The sequence below is a fragment of the Parambassis ranga genome, chromosome 7 (genome assembly GCF_900634625.1).
Source record: "Parambassis ranga chromosome 7, fParRan2.1, whole genome shotgun sequence".
Lineage (NCBI taxonomy): Eukaryota > Metazoa > Chordata > Actinopteri > Ambassidae > Parambassis > Parambassis ranga.
The window spans coordinates 14,194,223-14,218,894 of NC_041028.1; the positions used below are offsets into that span (position 1 = coordinate 14,194,223).

The following is a 24,672-nucleotide window of genomic DNA, read 5'->3' on the forward strand; positions in this document are numbered from 1 at the left end:
GCCTGTAGATAGCTGGGATAGGCTCCACCCCCCGTGACCCTGCACTGCAGGACAAACCAGGTTCAGATGATGGATGGATGATGAAGAGGCATAGGAGAAGATGAACATGAAAAAAAATATTTCTTATTCTAATCATCACATAATGTGGACATTCTGCAACAGACTGGTCTGGACAGGCTGTGAATGCTCATCAACAAAATGTCAAACTAACAAGCAGCACCGCAGAGCTGTGCTCACCTGCTGAACATCACTGAAACAGACAGAAAACAACCGTTCACTTGTTCCATCCGCTGCTGTGCTGCTGTTATGTAACTCAAGCTGACTACTATTTTTATATATTTGGTGGCTCAGCGGGTCACTCACACAGTTTTAATGGAGCACAGTGGGATTATTTTGAAAGCTGTCATTCCACAGAGGCAACATCTGGATATATAACTGGACACACTTATTTCATTTTGTCTTTGTCAAGCCTTGTGTCTCACTACTTGTGCATGACTGGAAAAAAAGGACACACGTGTACACATACAAGTATGAGTCATCCTGGTGTGTAAAGGTCTGGGTTAAACTGGGTTACTCATGTGATCCCTACATAGGCCTCAAATGAACAGAAAAACTGGTCTTTTACATTATAACTTGAAAATGATTAGGAGGAACTACAAAATGTGTTTTTCCTGAATCCCTGAATGCAACATCCACAATCAGACCTGACTGTCTGGATTTTCATTACTATCTCTGACAAATAAACGTCAAAATAAGCCCAACATATATGCAAAAATCCTGTGTTTGTATCATAACATAACTGGATTTCATATTATCACATTGCTTACCCGTAACAGTAGCCTAAGAAGTGACAATCATCCTCAGCAGTGTTCACTTGAGGGCATTATAGCATGCTGCTAAGCTGTCACCCTGCTAATTAGTGGCAGCATTACAGCAGGCTCTTAGGCCTTCTTCACAGAGATTTTTCTTTTTCTTTTTACGTTTTCACAGCAGGAGAAACACAGGTGTAGTTAATGATGCATGAATTTCATTTAGCTGCTTCACTTGTACATATTAGGCTTTGTTTACAATTACCTATAGAAGCACTATATTTGAATTCCTTTATATTTCGATGGGATTTTTTTTCCCAAGGGCATAGGAATAAGTAGTTTTAAACTCAGTCCCAGCCCTAACCATCAAACATGTCATCCATAATAATAACATAAAGAAAGACCCTAAGAAATATGGACATAACTTAAAACCAACACAGACCTTACCTCTTTCACTCATACAGCATCCTTCCATCTCCCTTCCCTGATGTTCTCATATCTCCTCGTCTCTACCTGCCACCACTGACTCCATTAGAGAAAGGGTCATACCCACAGCACACACACACACACACACCCACACACAGGAGAGTGAGTCACAAGGATGGTCTGTGCGTGCCTACCTGTCAATCAAGCCTCCATTAGTGGAAACTTGGCTCGGTGGCTCGGGGTCCACTGTGGGTATGGATGGGAGATGACAGCACCGTGTTTCCTCTTCAACATGCACAATTTCCATCACTCTATGTATGTGTACCTTTACATAGCTTATACACATACTGCATACACACAAAGTAGAGCCATATTCACACAGTAGTACATCTTTGACAAAGAAACACAATCCTCATTTTGTGTGTGTGTGTGCGTGCTTCGACACATAATGTTTCCTTGAGCAGAGTGCTGCTGAATTTAAATTTCATGTAAAATTCTTATCTCGTTTCGTGGACTCAAAGCATTTGAAGTCTTTGCAAGTGCATGTGTGTCCCTTGTGCCTCCCCCTGGAGGCAGGTCATCATGAATCATGTCAGAGCAAATCTGCTGTTAAAAAGAACCCTCCACACTCAATGGAAAGTCACACACACACACACAGTGGCCAGTGGCTGGTTTGTAGCCAGCAGTGGTGAATCACAGCGGTCATCACTCGGTGTTTCATATGCGGAGCATGACAGACGCAGATTAGTGGAGCTCTGCTGTATAGCTGGCATCTGCTCTGCTCTCCAGTGTTCCTCCTCTTTTCTGCTTGTGCTTCTTGCCTCTCCTCTTACTTTCCTGTGTTCCAGTGTTTTTATTTTTTTTGTAACATTCCTCTTTTCCTTCTGTCAGCTCTTCCAGTCATTTATTCTCAAAACCTCTTGGTCCATCCTGCCAGCTAGGAGATATAACCCCTCCAGCGAGTCCTCAGTCTGCCCCAGGGCCTCCACCCAGCTGGCTGATAGACCTCTAAAGTCAGCCCAAGGGGGGGATTCTTATCAATTCCCTGAACCACTTCAGCTGACTCTTCTCTATCATCTCCCATATTTGTCACCCAAAAGTAAACCTGGCCACTCACTAAATTCAGCCAATACCTTGCACCAACTGGTATGTCTCACGGCTCAGCTGTAAGGCACGGTGCAGCGACTGCATTCAGCAACCAATGCTAACCCTTCTAGGAAAGGGGCTTTGTCCTGGCAGATAGGCTGTGTGGTCTAGTGATCTTCAGAGCTGTGTAGTCCGGAGCTTAATGCTCATGGCAGAACCTCCCAAGGGAAACAGGTCTTGTGGTGAAGGCCACTAAAGGAAAGAGAAGGTGAACCCCCTTTGGAAAAGGAGAGCAGCAGAGAGGCAGGTTGGATCTGGGACACTGTGGATGTCTCTTTTAACCATTTTCCTTCCCTTCTCTTATCCTCTGCTGTCATTTCCTCTTTCCTTTCGGCCCTCCTCCTCCACTCTCTCTTTGCCTCCTTAGGCACTCTTCCAGTTTCACGTTAAGTCAATGAATGTGCAGAGGAAAGGTAGATTGGTAACAGAACATCATCAGATCCCTCTATACAGAGACGCTGTAGGGAAAAAATGGTCAATTTATGTTAAAAACGAAATCCTGCAGAAAAATAACACTGCATGCTTGATAAAATTCAAAATAGATCAATCTATAATTGAAAGTCAAGGTTTAATTTTAAGTAATTTCTCCATGTGGTTTAACCTTGTGTGATTAATCACCCGCCCCATTGCCTGCAGGTTGCCTCATAGACGCCTGCACGCGCATGTCTTTAAAGTGGATCATAACTTCTGTTAATCAGCTTTTGATGAATCCTGATTTATATTTTTTTTCTTGAGGTGAAAATCTCTAATTCATTTTTCAAAAAAAAATGTTTCTTCTGTTTTCTACCATTTACTGTAAGCAGGTAAGAGACATAGGTAAAGCATGGAAACGCGCAGCATGTGCTGTCAGGCTTGCCATGATGTTGCTGGATGTGAGCTGTAAAGCGAAGCCAAGGCTGCCATCTATCGTTCCCACATGATCTGAGTTGTATGCATGACTCCAGCTGGCTCCCACTGTGGCAAACGGAGAGGATGGAGATATATTTTAAAAGTGGATAATGTGTGATTTAGAACATCTGGATGAGCTTGTTCAGGATTTTCCTCTCTGTAAACTGAGAGATATTACACTGTATCCATTAAAATTCAACCTTTGCAGCTTGTGTCCTCAGACTGTTTTCAATCACCTTTAAATGATTTAGGTCTGGTGTGTATACATCGCAGCAAAAACTAATATTGATTTCCAACATTTACAAATCTCTTCTGCCTTTTTATTCTCCTGACGGAACTAATGGATGAAAGCAGTAATGATCATAAGATGCCCTTCTTAAGCAGAATCCACCCGAGCATGTTCAATAAATCAACCGCAGTGTGGACCAAGCACCCCTTGCGCTCCGTACACAATAATTAAAAAGTCATCTCTGGGACTATCTGCTGTGCAAAAAATACAGTGAGAAAAACTTTGTTGTGTTATTGCTCAGGTTTCCTTTAAAGCTCCTGCAGTGAAGCTGTTCTCTGCCTACAGATCCGATATGTGCTGCGAGATCTTAGCACAAAGTGCAACGTGATGTTTGGCAAGTCTGAGCCTGTGAGTCAAAAACCAATATATTTCTTTTACTTCTGACTCAATAAAGTTCTCCAGGAGAAAATTGCATTCCTCCAACGTGTGTCGAAGCTCGAAATTATCTGGCGAGGTTTTGCTTCAATTTTGTTGGATTATGTGATGGGCTTAGTTGTAAGAAGTTGCAGCAGACTAATGGAAGAGTTCTCTGCAGAATGTATGTTTGCAGCTTTAAACAGAAAAAAGAAGCGGCCAGTGTAGAGGCAGCTATTCTTCTATTATCACTCACTTCCTGTGTGGAATAGTCAGTATTTTCACAAATCTGTGCAGCATTTCTGTGAAAAAGGAGCGAATGTGAGTGTTATTTATTTATAACTTTTGTTCACCTGCCTTATATGACCTGCATCTAAATGCTATTTTAAATCCTATCTCTGATAACGACTGTATGAAATATGTTTACAAACATAAATATGGGTCCTCATTAACCAGATTTAGAAGTCAGTCTGAAAAGATACTTTCTTATTTCTCCAGTTGTGCCTTAGACCTCTGTTACCTACTGACACGTTGCCATAGCAACCTCTAGTTAGGCTAGAAAAATACTACAAGGTTTTGATAAGGCTTAGCCCCAATTAAGTCGGCCCACACAAATTTAGAAGGCCAGAGTGAAAATCGCAGAGCCATTCTTCCCAGAGGGCTTTTTATGCCAGAAATCGAATTTTGCATATTTGTCTGAAAAAATGAACTTCAACAAAGTAAAGTCCAACATGATTGATTAGATCAAGGTGAAATCTCAAATATTTTTCCATACCTGGAGCATTGTGGGTAAGTGTGTGTGTTCTTAGTCCTCCTTCAGCCTACATCTGTTGGACAGAACAAATACATGAAACAGTAAAACAAACAAAAGCACAAGAAAAAAAAAAGTTTCAAATCAACGGACTGAGTGGGGCAAAAGAAAAAGAAAAAGATGAACAGAAGTGTTTTTCCTCTTGGACTTCTGTCAAGTGTTTGTCTGCCAATCAAGGGACCATAGGGGGAAGTAAAGCAGACACTGTCATACATCATTAAATAGGGCTTGGTTCGAAAGCTGTGGATATGGCAATATAAAAAATTCAGTCTTGTTATAATTGGGCAAATAATGACATGTCCAGGGGGCAGTTTGAGGGAGCATAAGACTGGCTGGTAGCAAATAAATAGATGTTTTGGCTCCTGGCTCCTTGTTAATAATTGATTTTAGGGTGCAGGTAAGCAGAGATTATATTCCACTATCCTCTTGTTAAATTTGACCCAGCTATCCAGCTTATCCTATATGTAATAATCACAAGGGCTTTTCTGGTAATAAAAAATAAAATGTTGAGGAGGTCTGTGGTCAGTTAGCCTGCATGAAGAAGCTGATGCAGTTTAGTTCTTCTTATTAAGGCACCTAATATGGTGATATGATATGATATTTGGTGATATTAGAGAGTTAAACTACAATAGTAGGGATGTACAATATGATTGATATGACATCCATATTAGCAGATATTGGCCTTAAAACAAAACATCATTCATCTGCCAAGCTGACTAATACTCATCATGCCCCCAAGTACAAAAATTACAACAATGATCATATAAAACAGGGGCAGGCATGTCTGCGGTGTCAGAAGCTGTTAACGACGCGTGATAGCTCTGCATTGACATTCCTAGTAAACCATCTTAATATGTTAATTTCACTACAGTAGGTGCTTGATATTCTTTGTAATTAGGTGGAGGAAAATGTATCTGCACTGTCAATCAGAGAGGTGAACAATATTGACACCTCAGCTTTAAGCAAATATTCAGAGCTTTTTTAATAATATTTCAACTCAGTAGCTGGGATCTCCCACAAATTTGTGGCATACACACACAAATATGGCCTGATTCCCAAAACAGTCTGTTTTTCCCCCTGCTGAACATGTGTTGGCTGAACATGCGCAGCGCTACTGCGCCAATGGGAAATTGTTACAGGCGTTAACAAACATGGCGGCGACCATGGACAGAGGTGATGGAGGCCAGGTTTGTCGACCTGTGGCAGCAACACACCCTTTGAATTTTTCTTTCAAAGTCCCGGGTTTGTTTTCGGTTTAATGTGATCATTTGTGCACCTGAAGTCATGTGTAGTGTAAGCGGTGATGTTGCAACTGTTTATGGCACCTTACAGTGTGAGCACGAAAACCATGAGTTTTGACTTGACATCGCATGCGTTTTACTCTGTGAGTAGCAGCTTTACTGCCACCTCTTAGACTCTCTTGGCTGCTTGTTGGTGTTTGCTTCCCCACGTGGGCTGATGAGGCTGCTTGGCAAGCTGCCTGCTGCAATTAAGAATCTCTCACTCCTCCTCCATTCATCACCAGTTTTTCAGTTTACCTCCGCTGTAGTGTTTGAACCAGCCGCGTGAGTTTTTTTAACCTTTTGATATTCGTCCTTTTTTTCCAGCTTTTGGCTCTGCCTGGCTTTGGTGTCCTCCAGCCAGCTGCAGTGGTCCTCAGCATGTCTGAGTCCTCGTCGTTTTTGGATCTCCCTTGTGGACACTTTTAGTTGATAGAAGAAATCACACAACAAAAACAGAAAAATGACCATTTTTGAAAACAATAAAATGGAGAAGAAGTTTTAGATTTTTATACCTTCAAACATATACTGTCAAAGTCACAATTAAGACATCAGAGCTTGAGCATTTCTGTGCATCTGTGTGCTCTTAATACAAAATGTCAGGTTTGGAGAAGGCTCAATGATTTGTCATTTACAGTATGCAACAGCACAACCACTGATGGTTAATGTAGGACGTCGGCACGTCTGGATACAATTAGATGAATTAATGCAGTGACATTTAAGTAAATTCCATTTCAAGAACCAAATACGTGTTATATAAAATGAAAAAAATCAAATATTAATGAAACACACCGCGCTTTCATTTCAGCTGTGGAAAATGGTTCTTCTCCTCCCACCTGCAGCCTCGACTTCACTTCACTTTTTTGTTCCTAAACAACAGAATAAGTGGAGATGTCAAGGCTTCTGGTCAAAGCTTATTTAATACATCTGTGTGGTTGCTGTTAGCAACAGGAATGACATCAGACACTACCTTGGCAGCTTCATTAGGCTGAAAGAAATCAGGAAATCTTATTAAACTAATGGCTCTGATTGAATAATAAGCAGCATGCTATGTGGTGTCTTTGGGCCTGAGTTTGTTCAAGGGGTTTAAACATGAACAGAGTTCTCATTAGGAGGAAAGGAAGCAGACCTGGAGATATATTTTAAGATGAAAGGAAACATCATTAGGACTGTGGACACCCTGTGTTCATAATGAAGTAATGTAGATTTTGGTTCATCCTGCACAGCGTTCATTATGAATATCTTTGTTCCTTTTATTCGCTCACTTTGCTAGCAGCACCTTCATGGGCTTCTCATTTTAAGACAAGATGTAGTGATCTGTGGTCATAGAGTTGTTAAGGAATGGACGCGTTGCTGTAAGGTGACACCCAGTGGCTGAAAATGTCTCTGAAGTCATCAATATTACTACTCTGTCTTTGGACTATATATGAATAATATATTAAAAAAAATATGCTCCGCTTTGGACAGTCCAAACAGCCCCGGAGAGTCATCTGCGACTTACCGGACTGTGTCTGAACATCTTCAGGAGAGCGCAGCTCACAAGGATGAAGAGCATGCAGTCGTGATCAGTCGTCCCCAGTGAGTGCAGGGTCACAGATACACAGTGCGAGCCCCTTTCTCTCTCTCAAAAACACTGTGTAAGTCAAGGATTTTGCTGTGCCTACTGAGGCGAGACACACAATGATGAACATTTCTAGGAGTTTCTGGCATTGGGCATTTGTTAGTCTCTATAATGGGGAGCAGACATATGGATTGTGTTGTCAGCGTTACCTCGGAAAAATATGACATCGCCAAGCGTCATAAAGCATGGGGGGAAAAAACATAACAGAGAAATGTCTGAGGCACATTTTGCAGATCAGAAAGACAGCAGCGCTACATCTTTGGTCCAATCTGACAAAGCCTGAGCGGAGGGAGTGTGAGCTTTTTAATACCTTCATTTATGTACAGACCCAGCTTCTATTGATCCGGCAGGAATTCGTGTGTCTCAGTGTGTGAGTAAAGGTGTGCTAAACCTTTCAATTATTGCATCTGAGCTGAAGTCCCACTCAGGCAGGAATAAAGGCCTGAATGAAAGCAGTGTGAGATTACAGTACTTTTTTAAATGTTCTGATCTTAGGACCTTTCCTGACCTTCTCACAGTGTGCATTACTTTTTAAAATGTGTTGTGAGACAGAAGTCAGCAGCAGTGTACACACACTGCAGATTACACAGAAACTAAGATTTGATAAGACACACACACAGATCCACACATCCACTCTGCAAAAGATGTTCAAAGATGGCAGGTAGAAATAGATGATAATACAGGAGGAGGACACGGAAAGCCTGGATACACAACTTAGACTGCTGACGTCAGTAGCTCAGTTAGGATCAGGGGGAAAGCAACATGATGCTGCCACAGGTGGCACATGAGCTTTCAGAGGTTGTCTGAATATAGCGGCTGCTCTTGATACAGTCCATGAATGAATGCAGTCCTATAGCCCATGTCAAGAGCATGGAGTTAAGAAACATTTCTGTTTTTTTTTGTCTGCAATCATTTTTTTTCCAATAAAAGGCATTCAGTTCCAATTGAGATTTTTATGTTTTTTTATGGTTTTTCAAATTAAAAAGCCTTAAAGAGTTACATATACAAATCTGAACTGACCAATCAGCATCCATTAGCACGATGCTAGTATGTTTATATACAAAACAGATGATTTGGCACAAATGGCTAGAAAATAAGGTGCACATGAGTTGCAGGCAATTGTAAAATGTGTTTGCTCACATATCCGTGGCTCATATCTGCTCATGAAGGTAACCAAGATAAACCACTTCCTGACATTTGGACCACACATGGCCGGAAGCTGACTTTGAATCGTTGCGATCTAATCGGTCACAAGTGAAAACACACTCACTCTGTGTTTTTAATTGGTGTTTTTGTTTGACAATAGGCCTCCCTGGACTTATCAAACATGGTCCATTCAGTGGTCCAATAGCACCGGCCAAATACGCCAACTCAACAGCCCCTCCACTGCCAGTTGGCTTCAGTGTGTCCCATGGTGTTTCATATGTTCCTTTCTTCTCTAAACGTCCTGTCAATCACCACAAGCTTCCACGTCTGTCTCTTCAACTGTTAATCCAAAGGCTGAATAGAGATACAAAAGTTAATTTAAGTGGAGGTGACTGTCTGAAACATTTCTTCATGAAGCCTACAACAAAACATTTATATAAAAGAAGAGTCACTAACAGCTTTTCTTGCTAATGACCATGTACAACAGGCTTTATTTGCAACATGACCTATTCTACTTCTTTTTTTTAAGCAACAAGGTGTTGAATCCCACTTTCACACATATCCACATATACACCCCCGACACACGTATAATGACATGATGCAACACAAAGTAAGAGTTTGTTCTATAATGAGGTGTGTGTACGGGGTCATCACAGAAGATATAGACCACAATCATTATCAGCCTGTCTTTGAGCTCTCTTTCACCATTATCCCTGTAAACCTGTTAACAGATGTAAAGATACAGGAGTGCTCCACTTTTTTGAGATTGTGAACACAGCTCCTGCTGAGAAAGGTATAATAATAAACAGGCTTAGAATTAGATTTTAGTTTAGAATTATTATGTTCCATCTTAGTTTAGCTTGTTAGCTGACAACTTCTGTTAAACACTAAACACACAGTACACCCGAGGTCGAAAGGTCAGATGCCGATAATAAAAGCCAAAAAACAAAAATTAGAACAGATCATCATTAAGGTCAATAAATATCAATATCAATAGTAACCTTGATTCCATCAAAATAGACCAGGTAGGTTTTAAAAAACTAAATCAAAGCTGATAGAAAAAGAGAAAAAAAAGAGGAATGAGCAGAGCAGCAATTTGAGATTTGTATTTCTTACACACAATAGTTAGTAGTACACGTATTCTACAACAGCTGTCTTCACAGTAATACCACTAAATCGGTGAACTTAATGAATAGTACAATACACTGACATGAAAGGCCCTGCTATCCAACATGCGGGCCCCTCTGGGAATCGTCCCTTAACCCTGAAATGCTCAGGAAACAGAGGTTTAACAAGGCTGCTGGACAGCACCCCCCTTGCTTTTCTGCTACATTTAATAAGCAGACAGCAGGTGTGAATTGCATAAGAAGGCAGACCACTGCATTTAAATGTGAGCTTCCTGACAGTGGCTGTAAAAGCAAATATTTTGACAGAAGGCGAGAGCTAGTCAGTTTGTTAAATTTTAACAAGGAAGGTCGTATTTTGACAGCTTTAAGGGACTGACGCGTGTCACCTCTGTTTCTGGAATTCCAAAAATTGCACTGTCCAGGAAGTGAACTGCAATTACAGGTCAACCCTGACTGCCACATGTGTCCCTGATGATTCAGAAGAGTGATGTATGATTCCTCTTCAGTATCTTGTCTACGAGGGAAGTACTAACTAGAGTCAGGCTTATAATAAGCCCTGCTGGTGTTGCTTTAAATACATTTCTTTGCATTTCCAAAGCTGCTTTTTGAGCCATTACACTGAACGTCTCACATGCAGTCCTTTAACATTGCAGGTTGAGGGCTGATTGATTGAAAATTTGGCTTACTCTTAACCTCCTTACCTCCTTACACTTGCATTTTAATTCCTTCTGACTGTTTGGGCTTAGGAGGAACCAATAAATATAATAATCAAATATTATAATTATCCACATTTGTGGACGCCAGGTCGTAGGAGGTTAAAGGGAGAAACAAAAACAAAACACACACAAAAACAAGCACAGATGGTGCTTAGATGTGAAAAATAGACTGTATATAACTATGGACAGTGTCTGGGACACTCACAGGTTTCCAAAGAGCTGTTTTGAGTTCTTGTAGGAGGCTCTGACTGTGTTGGCAGTGTCACATTCTGCCTAAACTTCCAAAACACACAATGTTTTTTTACTGTCTGGGAAAAGCAAGGGGATCAACAGCAGCTAACATAGCAAAACATAGCTATATAGCACATGTATGGTTAAAAAAGCTAAACAACAAAAGATGAATGGGGAGAAGCTATTTAGGCTTGATGTTCCCCAGTTTAGCTGTGATAAAGCAGATAACCAGCTATTAGGGTCCAAAGGTTGGTGTAACCAGCATATGTGTGACACAATTTTCCCATTGATTCCCATTCAGATTTTTTTTTAGAGTAGTCTGTGGATTGTTAACAGTCTCATATTAGCCTCGGTGTGTACTTGCCGCCACTTAGTGCAAGCCTCAACAACACACACTGATGTCAGAACCATTTTCGCTCCACGGCAGCTTTACTATAGAAGCCCTTTGTCCCTGGGAGAGAATAATGACAATGGACAGATAAAGGAAAGTCACCACATTAAACAGCATTAAGCCACTCAGTACCAGACGCATTACAGAGAAAGAAAGAGCGGATGGAGAAAGGGATGAGAGGGGGAGAGAAAATGACAGCGAGGCCCGGAGAAAAGAAGGAGCCGGTGATAAATCGAAGGATTAATCCGGGCTACTACAGAGGGATTAAATCATTCTCCTGCTCAGCGTTCGCCTGCTCCGTCAGACGGCAGAGGTTAAGCAGACCGTTCTCTGACTGCCCTGTTTTGCTGCTTTAATATCATCACTTCAACCACCTTTTAATGGCATTAGAAGGGTGGAAGTCTTTAATCGGAGGGAGTGATGTAGTGAGGAAAAGCAGTGCAGTGCACACACATACACAGAGACGGGCTGAGCAGATGCAGTGCTGGGCTAATAGATGTCAGTGTTTCTGATGATCTGATGGAGGGCAGCGATAACAGAAAGACTAATTGATTTCCCCTGTGGCAAGTGTGTGTGTGTCAGTGTGTATGGATGTGGTGGGGACTGGGGGGGGGGTGGTTTACACTTAAAATTGGCAGGAAGACAAGAAATCATTATCCAATATTAAAATAATAAATAATACATTTATGGTGTGTGTACACCACAGTGTGTGACAGTGGTCAGTTTTTAAAACATTTGAACAAATCACACATAATTTTTCGACTTTGACTTGTTTCATTTCATGAAGAGGTCATGAACCCTGACTCGTTCATGTGAGTGGATAAAAAAATTAAAGGTCTTCCTCAAATAATTTGATGAACTCTGGCTTGTTGTGTAGTCCTTCTTGTGTGAAACACACAAGTATTAAATACATTTGTATTTAATTAGTTTATTTAAGGAAAGAAGTATGATGTGAACACTCTTCTCTTCTTCTACAGCTTGACCATATTATTACTCTATAAAAATAAAAAACCTCACAAACATGTGCGTGTATACACACAGCTGGCTCTTTATTCCACACACACGCCTGCATTTCACAGAGTGAAACACACACACACTGTGTGCCTCTCTTTTCAAGCTGCAGATAAAGAAAGATTTTTGCCACAACCTTCTCCTTGTAAACGTGTAATGACAAGCGTGGGTGTTTACTTCAGCACACACACACGTGCAGCATCCCTCTGAAAGCAGTCACCCTAATACTGCTCTTTCTCTTTCAGTATTCTCCATACAACCGCCACCCCAGCCCCAGCCCCAGCCCCAGCCCCAGCCCCACTCTCTGTGCTACCTCCCTCCTCCCCGCCGCAGTGGTAATTGGGTATGACACGGGATCAACAGGGAGAGAGCGAGGACGAATTTCAATGCGTCGACTGTCGTCTTTCTCACTTCTCCAGCTTCCCTCGCTCACCGCTGTTACCGTAGCAACATCTGCGTGACCGCATCCTCCATCCTTCCTCCTCCACCCCTGTGTCATTTCTTTTATTAAGATTGGCTGCTAGTGCCCAAATGTGTGTGTGTGTGTGTGTGTGTGTGTGTTTGTGTGCAATAGCTATGGTGAGGTGCATAGCAGCAGAGCACTGCTGCCAGCCTCACTTGGTGCTCCAAGCCAATTACCACAGCCTCACTACAGGTTTTAGAGCGGAATTACTCTGAGCCAGGAAAATGCAGCCACTTGAGTCAAACTTGTTACATCAAGTCAATCAAGTACATTATTGCACACCTGGGTGCACCTCAGCGCAGCTCAAAGGGGACGTCTCCAGCTGTACACGAGCAGCACCGCTGCCACGAGCCGGTCCACACAGCTTCCCTTACTCACACTTCTGTCAAAAGAATGTTTTACACAGGTGAATTTCTGGATGTGAAAAGCAATTTTTTTTTCTACTTTCATTCAATCACATTTTCAGTAAATTTCAGGTCAAGCCTGAGGACAATGGTCTCTCCCAAATTACTACCACTTCTTTCTTACAGGCTGAGGAGGAGGACAGGCAGCAGCTTCTGTGAATAGTTTTAGAAAAAAGAACGTAACCTTTTTAAAAACTATTTTGTCTTTTCTGTTTTGGGCATTATAACCACTGACCTCTGCTGTGTGTACATACATAGCGAATCCTTGTTGCTGGTATAAATCAGGCACTTTGGCAGATCCTAAAACAACACAACTATACATACATCCCAAGAGTATTAGTCAGTATTGGTCCAGAGAACCCAGTAAAACCAGTAACCTTATTGAGTAGCTGCACCTCCACACCTCATCAACCTGTAATCTGACACTCCTTTGACTCCCTACAATACAAAGAGCTATTCTTTTGTTGAAAAAAAAAACCACTTCCTTTAAGTATTTCACAAAAAACAACCACACAATCCATGTGTTTGCATGCTCTTATTACATTATGTACCAGCAGGAAAGTGTGATGCTCTGAATCTTATTTGTGAGCAACAAACTGAACATTATGGTAAATTTAACCTCAACAGGATGATAGAGGACATTATCATAGGACAGAGGACATAACATCAGGACATACATTTTATGATTGCTGTGTGCCCTTTTGATTGGACTTATTACAAAAAACAAAATGTTAGAGAATGATCAGCATCCATAGGAGCTGTGGATCCTGTACATCAGTGGTGCTCCTAAGAAATAGCAGACTGCAGAACAGGAAGTACTGAACACAGCAATGACATAAAGTAAAAGCCGTGTGTTGGATCATACAACTTTCCTGTGAATTCTTTGTTTTCTAGAAATGTGGACTCCCAGCAATACAAACCAGGGTAATCACAGCATGTATTGTAGTCACTCACCAGCTGTCTTCAACCAATCAGGTCAACAAATCATTGAAGATAAACCCTGCTGGGGATCTTCGGATGCTACCCAGCTGTAGTAAGCATGTCATCAGATGAGTGCTGCCGTCTTTGTAAGAAAAATGTGCACATGAAATTCTACCTTCTCTCTGCAGTCACCATAAGCTGTGGTCATGCCAGTCCTTCCCCTTCCGTCCAACCAGCCATGGTTTGGCTACAAGCACAAGATTGAAGTCTGGCAAGATGGATCTGTGTGAGTTTGTGACCTCAAAGATCTTTTCAGAATGCAGTTGCCTTGCAAGAACAACTTAAAATCTTATTATATATTGTGTGTATATATATATATATATATATATATATATATATATATATATAAATTTGCTGCCATTACAGAAGGTGGCTGGAGACAAACATCAACATTGCTTGAGAAATGAATAAATCCATTGAATTTAGATGTATAGGCTTTTAAAGTGAATGAAATATATAAGGCTAAACATTCTGTACAGTTCAAAGAGGAAAAAATAAAGACACATAAACCACAGTCACATGATATGAATGGTTTAATAAAAACATATAATACAGGTCTGGTGAATTAAGAGTCATGGCCAGGATCACCTGAGCTTATTCAAAAAGTGTCCAAAATACAAAATCATAAATGAAATAATAGTAAATCACTTCCTTTTTTCAGTCAGAGATCAACAATAAGGACGGTCTCCACACACCTGACCACCTGATTCAGCTCACTTCTTTCATTTCTTTTTCAAAAGCAGCCAAGGTTTGGACGTTAACTGAAGTTCTCATTTATCTGATGGAGAAGTCACCTTTCCATCTCAGATCTTTGTGTTGATCTTGTGAATGACTGAATAGAAAGTACACTAAACTCAGACCCTCAACCTAATGTGCACACTTTTTGTCCTGAAAAATCTATCAGTGCAAGAATAATAGAGCAACTTTAATGAATTGCACTGCGGATAAATAGCATAAAAAGAAAGCATTGAAAACAAGGCATGCTAACAGCAAAAGCACCTCTCTTAAATCAAAACAGGAATGAAACCAGTGCAGCTCTTAGTGCCTACGTTAAAAACCTCAAATGACTGTGTTACCCTCTTCCTCCCACACCTCACCCGTGGTTGACCAGCAGGTTCTAAGAGAAAGAGAAAAAAAGGGAAGAAGAAAATTAGTCCATTTGCACTGCTGCCACACCTCCTGACCTTTGAGATGCTCTCAGGGGCAAAGACAGGAACTACTCTGAGCACACTTTGCCATCTTTAAGGTGAAGGTTGGATGCAGTAATAGTACAGATTATCTTGGTGATAAAGGAAGCCAACCTTACTTAGCTTAGCGTTGCTCACGTAAGCTTTTTGAGGATAAAATAGATTAAAACCATAAAGTTACTCTCCTACTGTGCGACTGCGCTCTATTGTTGGAAACAAAGCCTTTTATTTGCCATTTGTTAGTATCCCATTGTAAAGACTATATTTCTTGTTATTTAATGCTACTTTAATACCTTAATTTTACTAAAGGGGCCTTTATGTAGTAAATATAACCATAATAGGTCCCATAAAAATAAGGTACCTGCTAAATTATTTACAATCTGTGTCTAGAATCTGCTTGGTGCCTGTCCTTGTAAAAAGAGATCAACATAGACTGAGAGGTTCGTTTCAGACGATCTTACTGACGGCACCTTTACAAAGGATTCCCCCTACAAAAAAAGGCAGCATAACATTAAAAAAACGATTTTATTTTATACCACTTTATGGCAACACAGCCTCATATTTATTGTAGAAGTCTGGCACCTTCTATTTGAAAACAGCTTCTACATGCAATTGATCCAAGTGGAGCAACCTGTATCCTTAACTCAATGATCAATGAAGTCCTTGAAATCCTAGCGATGCAATGCTCCAGAGGACAAGAGGTCTGACACCTTGATTCCAAGCTGTTCGACCTTGTCTTCTGTACCATGAGTGTGATTGTTTGCTCTCCCAAGATATGGCTATGATCACTTGACACCATTAAAGCTAGCAAGATGATTCTGACAGAGAAATGTGCATGTTCCACATCCACCACACCATCATGCTGACAAAATCTCATGAATCTGCTGATCTGATGATGTTTGTATCCCCTTTATAATTAACTGAAAAAAAAAACTGATCCTGAAAATGATCCTTATCTATTATTCATCCAGTGCTCTTTATCAATAAATCAAGCAAATGTGGAATCTCTTGAAAACTTTCTTTGGGGTTTCCAGCCCAGAAATTGATCCATCTCGTCCCACTTGGCTTTAAATGCTGCACAGCTGAAGGGAGGAGGGTCTGCTCGTGTGGAACGATGCAATCAGCTACTGTAAATTGGCTGAAGGCATGGGGTGCATTGACCCGGAGTGTGTGTGTGTGTGTGTGTGTGTGTGTGTGTGTTCATACTGTATGTGCATAGTGTGGTATCTGTTCTAAGCACTGCAGAGTTCACCCAAGCTGTGAAACTCAAACCATTAAAACCACAGAGAGACTAACAGAGCAGGATGATCAATATGGCTCCCCTGCTCTGATCTAACCCTCCCCTCACTCCATTCTGACCAATCTGTTCACTTTTCCTCTCATTCGCTTCTCTGTCATGTCTCTTTTTCATCCCTCCTTCCCACCTTTTTTATTTCTTCACTTCGGCACCTCTGCAACAGTGGTAGGTGTCCACACAAAGTGGCAAAGTGGTGACTGTATACTTCCATTTATCTTATGGAAATTGGATTATTTTGACTTTAATTTATTACATGCAGAATAAACCTCTTTAAAAGATTATCTCCTGCAGTCTTTGTGCTGCAAAACAAACAAAACAAGACATCTGAGCATCTATAAACCTCGCACACAAACAAAGCTTATGGATTCCCTGCCTGTTGCTCAAATTTGAAGATCCCTCTCGAGTTAAAATAGTCTCTGACGATGAGGCTTACTGAGGTTGCATCACAGGTAGTGCAATGGTATTGGTCTGGGCTTTTATAATGAGCCCATTTTCATTCCATGTGGTTTTGTCCAACAGATCACAGAGACAGAATGAGCAGGCTAGAGAGAGAAGGAGAAAAGGGACAGGGGCCAAACACTGTAGGAGATGGAAAGAGAAAAACAAATAACAAACAAGAAGTCCAGGAGAGGCAGAAGAGCATGAGAAGCCTGCCTGCTCCCCCATTCTGCAGAACCCAGCCTGGGAGCCTTGACTCAATTGGAAATCCATTTTATCTGATGACTGGCAGGCAATTGGGACTCCCAGGTGATAGGCTGAGGCTCTGTGGTTGATAGGCCTGACCACTCCACTACTGAGGGATAGAGGGGTGAAGACGGAGGAGGTGGAGGAGAACATGTGCTACAAAAATAGGCTCCACTAACAAAAATTCATTTCAAGCTACCTCAATCATCAGCTCACCTCCACTTCTATCAACACAACAGAAGCTGTGGGGGGTTACTGGTGAACATTTCTATTAGTACAATATATGATTTGAAACTTTATTTATTGCAGATTTATTGCAGTCAAATTCTGTTATTTCTAATATAAAGTGTGTTATTGTGCTCTGAATAGCTGCCTCGAATGGAAGAACCGGCCAACGGAAGAACTGCACCACTCACATGGAACTATTTCCATAAGAAAAGTGAGAAGAAAATGAATGGTTCTTTCACATCTACAGGCTTCCTTCATGTTCCCGTTTGTTTTGTCAGGCATCAGACTACAACACTGGGCCGAGACCACCACGAAAACGTGGTTTTGACTGAATCAGTCAAATTCTGGTGTGTTCCTCCTAGTAAGAAAGCATACCAAACCATTACAGGACCAAAAAATATCAGCTGATGAGCATGTAAACTAATGCACGTCAAATTGTAGGATTTGCCTTAAGTAATAAATGCAAGCAATCGAACCACCTACATGGTTAAAAAGCTTTCCAGGACCTTATGTAGAAAGCAGCCGCTTTCAATAGGAGAGATAAAACAGGATAAAAACCCTGAACATTAAACTGAATCTATGGAATCTATTGAATCTATATCTACAATGAATAATGACCACAACTGACAATTAGAATGCACCTTGACTGAGTGGATTTGAGCTGCGGTGGTGGAAAGGTATAGGTCTGAAAGTGTAAGCTGTTTCTGAAGTTGTATCACATACAACACTGCGGCTAATCGAAGGTCAAAACTTTAAATTACATCCACTGGAAGCACAAACAAAGATTTAAGATTTACTATACAAAACCCAGCATAAATGACAAGTTCACAGGTCATTGTTTAGTACAACAAGCTGCTTTTGTGTCTTTGGAGGTCAAGGAATTTTTCACATGAAAGTTTCACATAAAAGCAACACAGTTCTGGAAGCAGACAATAACACATTGGTATTTATTTATTTACAAAAAGGGCAGAGAAGAAAAAAAAAATCGATCTTTTTAGGAGTACCGGGTGTGAATTGGAGAGCAATCACAAAGGAAAAGCTTCAAATCATAAAAAAAAGAGGAAGTGGAGAGACAGACGGATTGAGCGACAATGGGACACAAAAGAGAAACTGGTAGAAAGTGGACTGTTCCGATAATGTTGTGGCTGTTTGGAGCTGACAAAAGCCAGTGAAAAACCCACCTAAAAGCCATGCTGTTGTCCTCTCTTATCTCTGCTGGAGGTCTTGGTCCCACAAAACCTCTTCCTAAGCACACGCAAGAGGGGGGCCATAAAATGCTGACCAGAATATCGGTGTGGAGTGTGCCCAGAAAAAACAACTAATTGTGTCAATTGCTTATGTAGTCGAGGTGGCTTTCACCAGAACACAATACAGGGCTGTGTTGAATTATTACACGGACCCCCTTTGGAGAACGCAGAAAGAGGGAAAGAGAGTAGGGGGTCTGGTGGCGCAAGCTGACAGGAGTGGGGGCACACAAAAAGGTCAGGGTACAGCAAGCCAAGGGTACAAAAGCTCCTGAAAATGCCTCTCACAGGAGGCAATTGTGAGCAGCCTCAACTCTGCCCCCTCCCTTGGCCTCTTCACACCCCCTCAACCCTTCCATCGTTTGAAAGCTTTGAGGCGTCTGAAGGCCACCGGGGCCACACAAAGCAGATGAAAGAGGAAAGGAGGAAGCGCTAGATTTGGCCTGATGTGCTGTTCGACTGAACGTCGCAGAGCAACAAAAGACAGAGAAAGGGGAATACAGGCAGGGACAGAAAGAGATGTGGCAGATAGAGACAACTGTCTTTGTACATTTATCAAAGTAAGAGAAAGTTCAGTGTGCTACAAAATGGGGCAAAACTACGCTAGAAGCTCGAACTAGTATCATTCAACCATCCGTCACTCAAAGTTTCCAGATGCAGATTCAGTACAGGTCATGTGGGGTCTTTAGCTGTCTGAGGTATTGCAGAATATGGAACATAAGGTGTCGTACATAAAAAACCAGTCAGGAAGCCATGAAACCACTGAAACAACCTACATTGTAGTTTAGGAGGAAGGTGAGGTGAGGTGGAAGCAGTGTGATATTGTATTGGGAAAAGAGAGGCTCAGTGTGGGTATTTACTACATAGTAAAGTGAAGGACAATTAAACTGGCAGGTAATGGCCATATTGTGATTGTCCTTGTTGCAGTGATTTCTTGGACAAAACAGCAGTTATTGATGATATTTAGGCCATTCTCAGGAGCTGCTGTCTGATTGATTGGTACTGAAAAGACTACTAACCGTCAACATAATACAGTAATCTAACCAAGACGTATGTAAAACATTTTCTTAAATAGTGTAGGAAGGATCTTCAGTATGTCCTACACCAGGGGTGTCCAAACTACGGCCCGCGGGTCGGATTTTCTATGGCCCGCGGCTTCTATCTGTTATTTTTGGCCCGCCAGCCAAACAGAGTAAATCATACAAAATCAACAGGAAATTCTTGTTTTTGTTTTTAACTCATTGTGTAATGTTTGCATGATTCTCCGAGCAGAACATTATCACTCTCTCTCTGTCTGCATCGTGGTGCGTCACGCAGTGCTGCAGGGCTTGGTTGTTGGTTCCAGCTATGCAGAGGGCTCGGAAGGTGCACAACACCGGTTCAGCACATCGGCACAATTCACTACGAGACTAAACATGCTTCTGCATACAACCTGCTATCAGAAAACGTCTGTACAAGTGAAGTCCTCCAAAACTACGGAGCTCCTCCTTACATGGTAAAAAAGAAATAAATTGTGGCCACGAATTATGTATAACGTGCGCACGAAATATTGTTGTTATTAGTTGTAGTATAGTAGCCCTATTATAATTCATACACGGGGCACACGGGAGCGGGCTTCCAGGCCAGAGAGCAACCTCCCCGTGCAGCAATGAGCGTCCCTCTCTGGGGAATGTGCTGGAGTACTGGGGGGCTCCAGGAGCGCAGGGGAGTGGAGCGCAGGGGAGTGGAGCGGAGCGTCCCTCTCCCTGTCCATCGTGTCGGCTCTAGCATCGCTCCCTGCTGCCCGGCGCGATTAGAGAAGCCATTAGAGAAGTTAAAGCGACATGATGGAGAGGGAGAGGGACGCTCGTTGCTCGCGGCACTTCTCTCAAAAAGACTCCGTCATTCAGTACGCATCTGTTGCAAGGCACATTTTTACGTCTACAAGACCCCTTGAGATCAGCACTAAATGACTCCCACCTAGTCTACCTGACATTTTACTGATGTCTGCTGCTCCTAAACCAGACCTGCTACATATGATCAGATCTCACCTTCACAGTAGAGTCAATAACTTGCCTGTTGCTCTGTTATCACAACCACACAGTTTCTGAAAGTTTTAAATTTATGCTGTAAATTCATAGTAAGTCCATTTTAGCGTACCCATACATTAGCTGCTATTTGTTCTTTGTAAAAGGACACATTATGTGGTTTGGTTTGATGTTTGAAACAAGCAAAGGGGAGAAAAGGCATTTAAAAAAACGTCTTTAGATACAATGAGGCTACAGCTGCTGAGCACATACATACCTTCATTACAACAATGTTTCCTGATGGCAGTGGCTCTCATGACTCCGTTCAGACTTGTGTACAGACTTTTGACTTTCAATTCGCCTAAATCGAGCTAAAGTCTGAACGCAAACGCGGCATGTACGTATGCAGTGCGTAAACACCGGTCAAACTACAAATGCTTTGCACAGAGATTATTTTCCACATGGCTACAAAGGAACACACTGCGAACGAACGCGCCGCGGCCTGAACAAGGTCAGAACTTTACTGTGCGACACCTGTTTGGGGACAGCAACAATGCTGGACTGAGCCAGATTGAGCGCAGACGCGTGTGCAACAGCTATCCAGATTCAACGCCACTCTAGCTGGATTAGCTTTCCTCAGTCTGAATGGGGTTTAAGAGCGATAATTTAATTAAACTAATAAATTCAGTCTGTAATATTTTACACAAGCCAATGTTTGGTTGGTAAAAGTTTAATTTCTTCACAAGAATGCCCTATTTTGTTTTTATAACTTAACCCAGTGAAGAAAGAAGGATAATTCACTGACTAAATGCCTAAATTTACAGAGCTGTAATCACGAGTACTGACTAGCATGATGAAAAAAATATAAACCACAAAGCACACAATACAAGACAGACGAACAACAAAAGAAGAAGGAGCGAGAGCAGATAATGACGCTCAGTGGAGATTGGTTGTGATCGGTTTTACAATGATCAATACCGGCTTGAAAGGAGGCAACGCTGATGGTTTATGACGGAGAGAACAACTGCCAACAGTATGAAAATGAAATCAGTAAGTCAACTGTGGAGCAGAGAGAAAAATGAAGGAAGCCGTCAAGAAAAAGGGGAGAGGGGTTTAGAAGAAGAAAAAAAAAGATAAACAGATAGGAGACGAGACAGAATAAAACAACAAGGGAGACAAAGAGAGTGGAGAAGACGGAGAAAAACAGAGGTGCGGACAGATGAAGAAGCTAGATGAAAGGTCTTAGTTTAATGGCAGCAATAGCAGAAAAAACTAAAATGACAGATGAAGGAAAATTCTTTAAAGATAGATAAAAAGAGACTAAAGCAAAACAAAGTGACTGACAAGAACTTTTTTACAAACCCTGGACAAGGATGTCCATACACAAGCGCATGTGTGGAGTGTACGCACATATTCTGCAATACGTTAAGGTAACACTACACATAAATGGACGTATTTTTCCTTTACTCTGGTGGGCAGTTTGACAGGCAGAGAAAACAATGTTTAAATGCCGAGCTGATGCATGTCTTTTCTTACAGACTGCGGAGCCAACATCTAATCACACACACACACATAAAAAAAACAGTCCAGGTGATAAAGCCGACAGGCGGACGAAAAAAAAATCAAAGGTCAGATTTCTTTTTGTATGAATTTGTGTTATCAGGAATACAGCGGTGGAGACAAAATGTAATCAAACAGGGACACAATATGACATCCAAATTCTGCTGAATTTGTTATAACGTATAACACCCCGATCAGATGAAACCAAGCGCACACATCGCAGTAACAAAACCAATTAAGTACTTTTCTTTACACCTTCTCATTTTGTTCCCCCCTCTAACACCAGGCTCTCTCTACAGCAACCAGCAGCTGTCATTATGTTTTGAGTCAACACTTGTACAAATTCACCTTGTAAAAATCAACCATGCCTGAAATAAATCTCGAGAGCTCTGACTCCATTGGAAAGCAGAGTATTAGTGTTTTGAATGGTGCATCGTCTGTGCAGACCTTCTGAGGCAGCAGACAAACTTAAAAGTCAGCATGTTTTCAATGTTGAAAATCCGTGCCACAAAATCAGTTGTTCAGGGTTATCTGCTGGATACACCGCAGTGAAGCGAGTATGGCATGAACAAACCTAAGATTTCACTTTGGAATCCAGGCCTGTCTTTGTGTATAAGTAAAATTCAAAGGTTAAAGGTAGGGTAGGAGATTTTTAAATATAATTTTAGATTTCAAAAATAAACACACGCCCCTTTCTCTCAGAGCTCACCCCGAAGCCACGCCTCCCAATCACATGGACGCGCATTGCAGTGTTTTATGTTTTTTTATTGTTGGCTAGCTGCAAACGACTCCAAAGATGAGGGCCTTGGGGTGGAAAGGGTTAAGCACAAGTGAAGGTTTTACACATTCGCTCCTGGATAATGAAACCTGTGTGCTGTATGCAGGATTGTGTTCTGCTACAGAAGTCAAATAATGACAGTGAAGGCTGCAAGAGTTAAAATATCCAAGGTAGTTCTGCAAAGTAATAATGTAATTACAGCAATTCTGTTTGCAATGAAGTGGTTCTTGCATACAGATGTTACAACTGCAACTAAAGGAACAAACACCTTCATTTGTAACTTTAAAAATTTATCAACTTCTGTTCCAAACTCTGGAAGAAAAAGTGCAGAAAAAGTTCAAGGATTCCCTAGACTTTTTTTTCCTTTAGTCTGTACGCTGTTACAGCTAATGAGGCACAAACAGACCTTCAACTGAGAGCATAACAGACATCTGACAAATATGAGCTCTTTTTTATTTTATTTTTTGTAAATCAATTCAAAAATCAGGGAAATCCATCACTGTGATTGTCTTTTACTTTTTAATCTATTTCGCTAACTAATATTCACTTCAGATTCTCGAGTGGGCAGGAAGTGACAGTGTTAAAGCACAAACTGACTCAAAGGACAAAAAAGTATCTGCTGCATGCTACGTCAACTTTGGAGAAAAGTTCCACATTTTCAAAGCGGAGACTGCAGAGGCTTTAGCACCAATTAAAGGGACCTATGCTAATTTAGGAGCTTGGTGTGAAACTCCTGTGCCTGATGATTTCTTTTTCAACAAATATAAGAACTCTAGCTGTTAATTAGGCCAAGTTTGAAGAAGGCTACAAGTCACTTTGTAATATATTTCCACACACGGAATTAAGGTCTACTGAATTTGACAACTTTGTTTCCTTCATGGATTTGTGTCAAAACTTGAGGAACACATACTTAAGTAAAAATACGTGAGTGTGTGTGTGGTCAGCAGCAGGTCCAGCAAGCAGCTGAAACCCCTCATTCTTCTTCATTAGTGTTGACTGCTAAGGGGCCAGCTGTCTCTCTGCACCTCCTTCTCCTCTGTGCATCTTGAGCCCTTCCTTCATCAGCTGTTTTTCCCTTCACTCTGCTTCCTCTGTTCTCCAAAACATCCTCCTCCTCATCATTCTGACCTTCCTTTTGTGCCACAATGACTGTCTCTATTAAAAGATTATATAATATATAGAAGTGTTATACAAATGTGTTATATTATACAAATATAGATACAGTGATACAAATGTGTCTATATTACCGTGTGATTTGACTATAACACAAATGAAAAAATGAGACCTCCCTGACTTTCTCAGTAGCCTATAAAGGTCTGTGGACATAGTAGTTCTCCCTATTTTTTTTTTTTGCAATTTTTTCATTTATGTTTCTTGTCCATATAAAACACACTAGATCCACAGTTTGTACATTGTGTTCTTCAGTACAACACAATGTTCTCTGCCTCGTCTGTGTGTTTTTCTTTAGTTCATCTATACTGCTATTTACCAGCAGAGTGACTGAGCTGCTGGGGTCTTTGTCACGACTCCTGTTCAATCAACAATAAAACTGAAGGCAAAACAGAAAAAGAAAGAAATCAATATTAGGTTTGAT

At 41.3% G+C, this 24,672-nt stretch overlaps 1 protein-coding gene across 2 annotated transcripts in view; it reads right to left on the minus strand.

The window, feature by feature from the left end:
* Positions 1 to 14,612: 14,612 nt before the first annotated feature.
* chchd6a (coiled-coil-helix-coiled-coil-helix domain containing 6a) overlaps positions 14,613 to 24,672 on the minus strand; it is a 53,535-nt gene continuing 43,475 nt past the window's right edge. For both annotated transcript variants that reach the window (XM_028410023.1, XM_028410022.1), the window contains one exon: positions 14,613 to 15,211. In XM_028410023.1, coding sequence (XP_028265824.1) covers positions 15,188 to 15,211 — 24 coding nt within the window. In that variant the 3' untranslated portion in view covers positions 14,613 to 15,187. The remainder of the gene's footprint in view (positions 15,212 to 24,672) is intronic.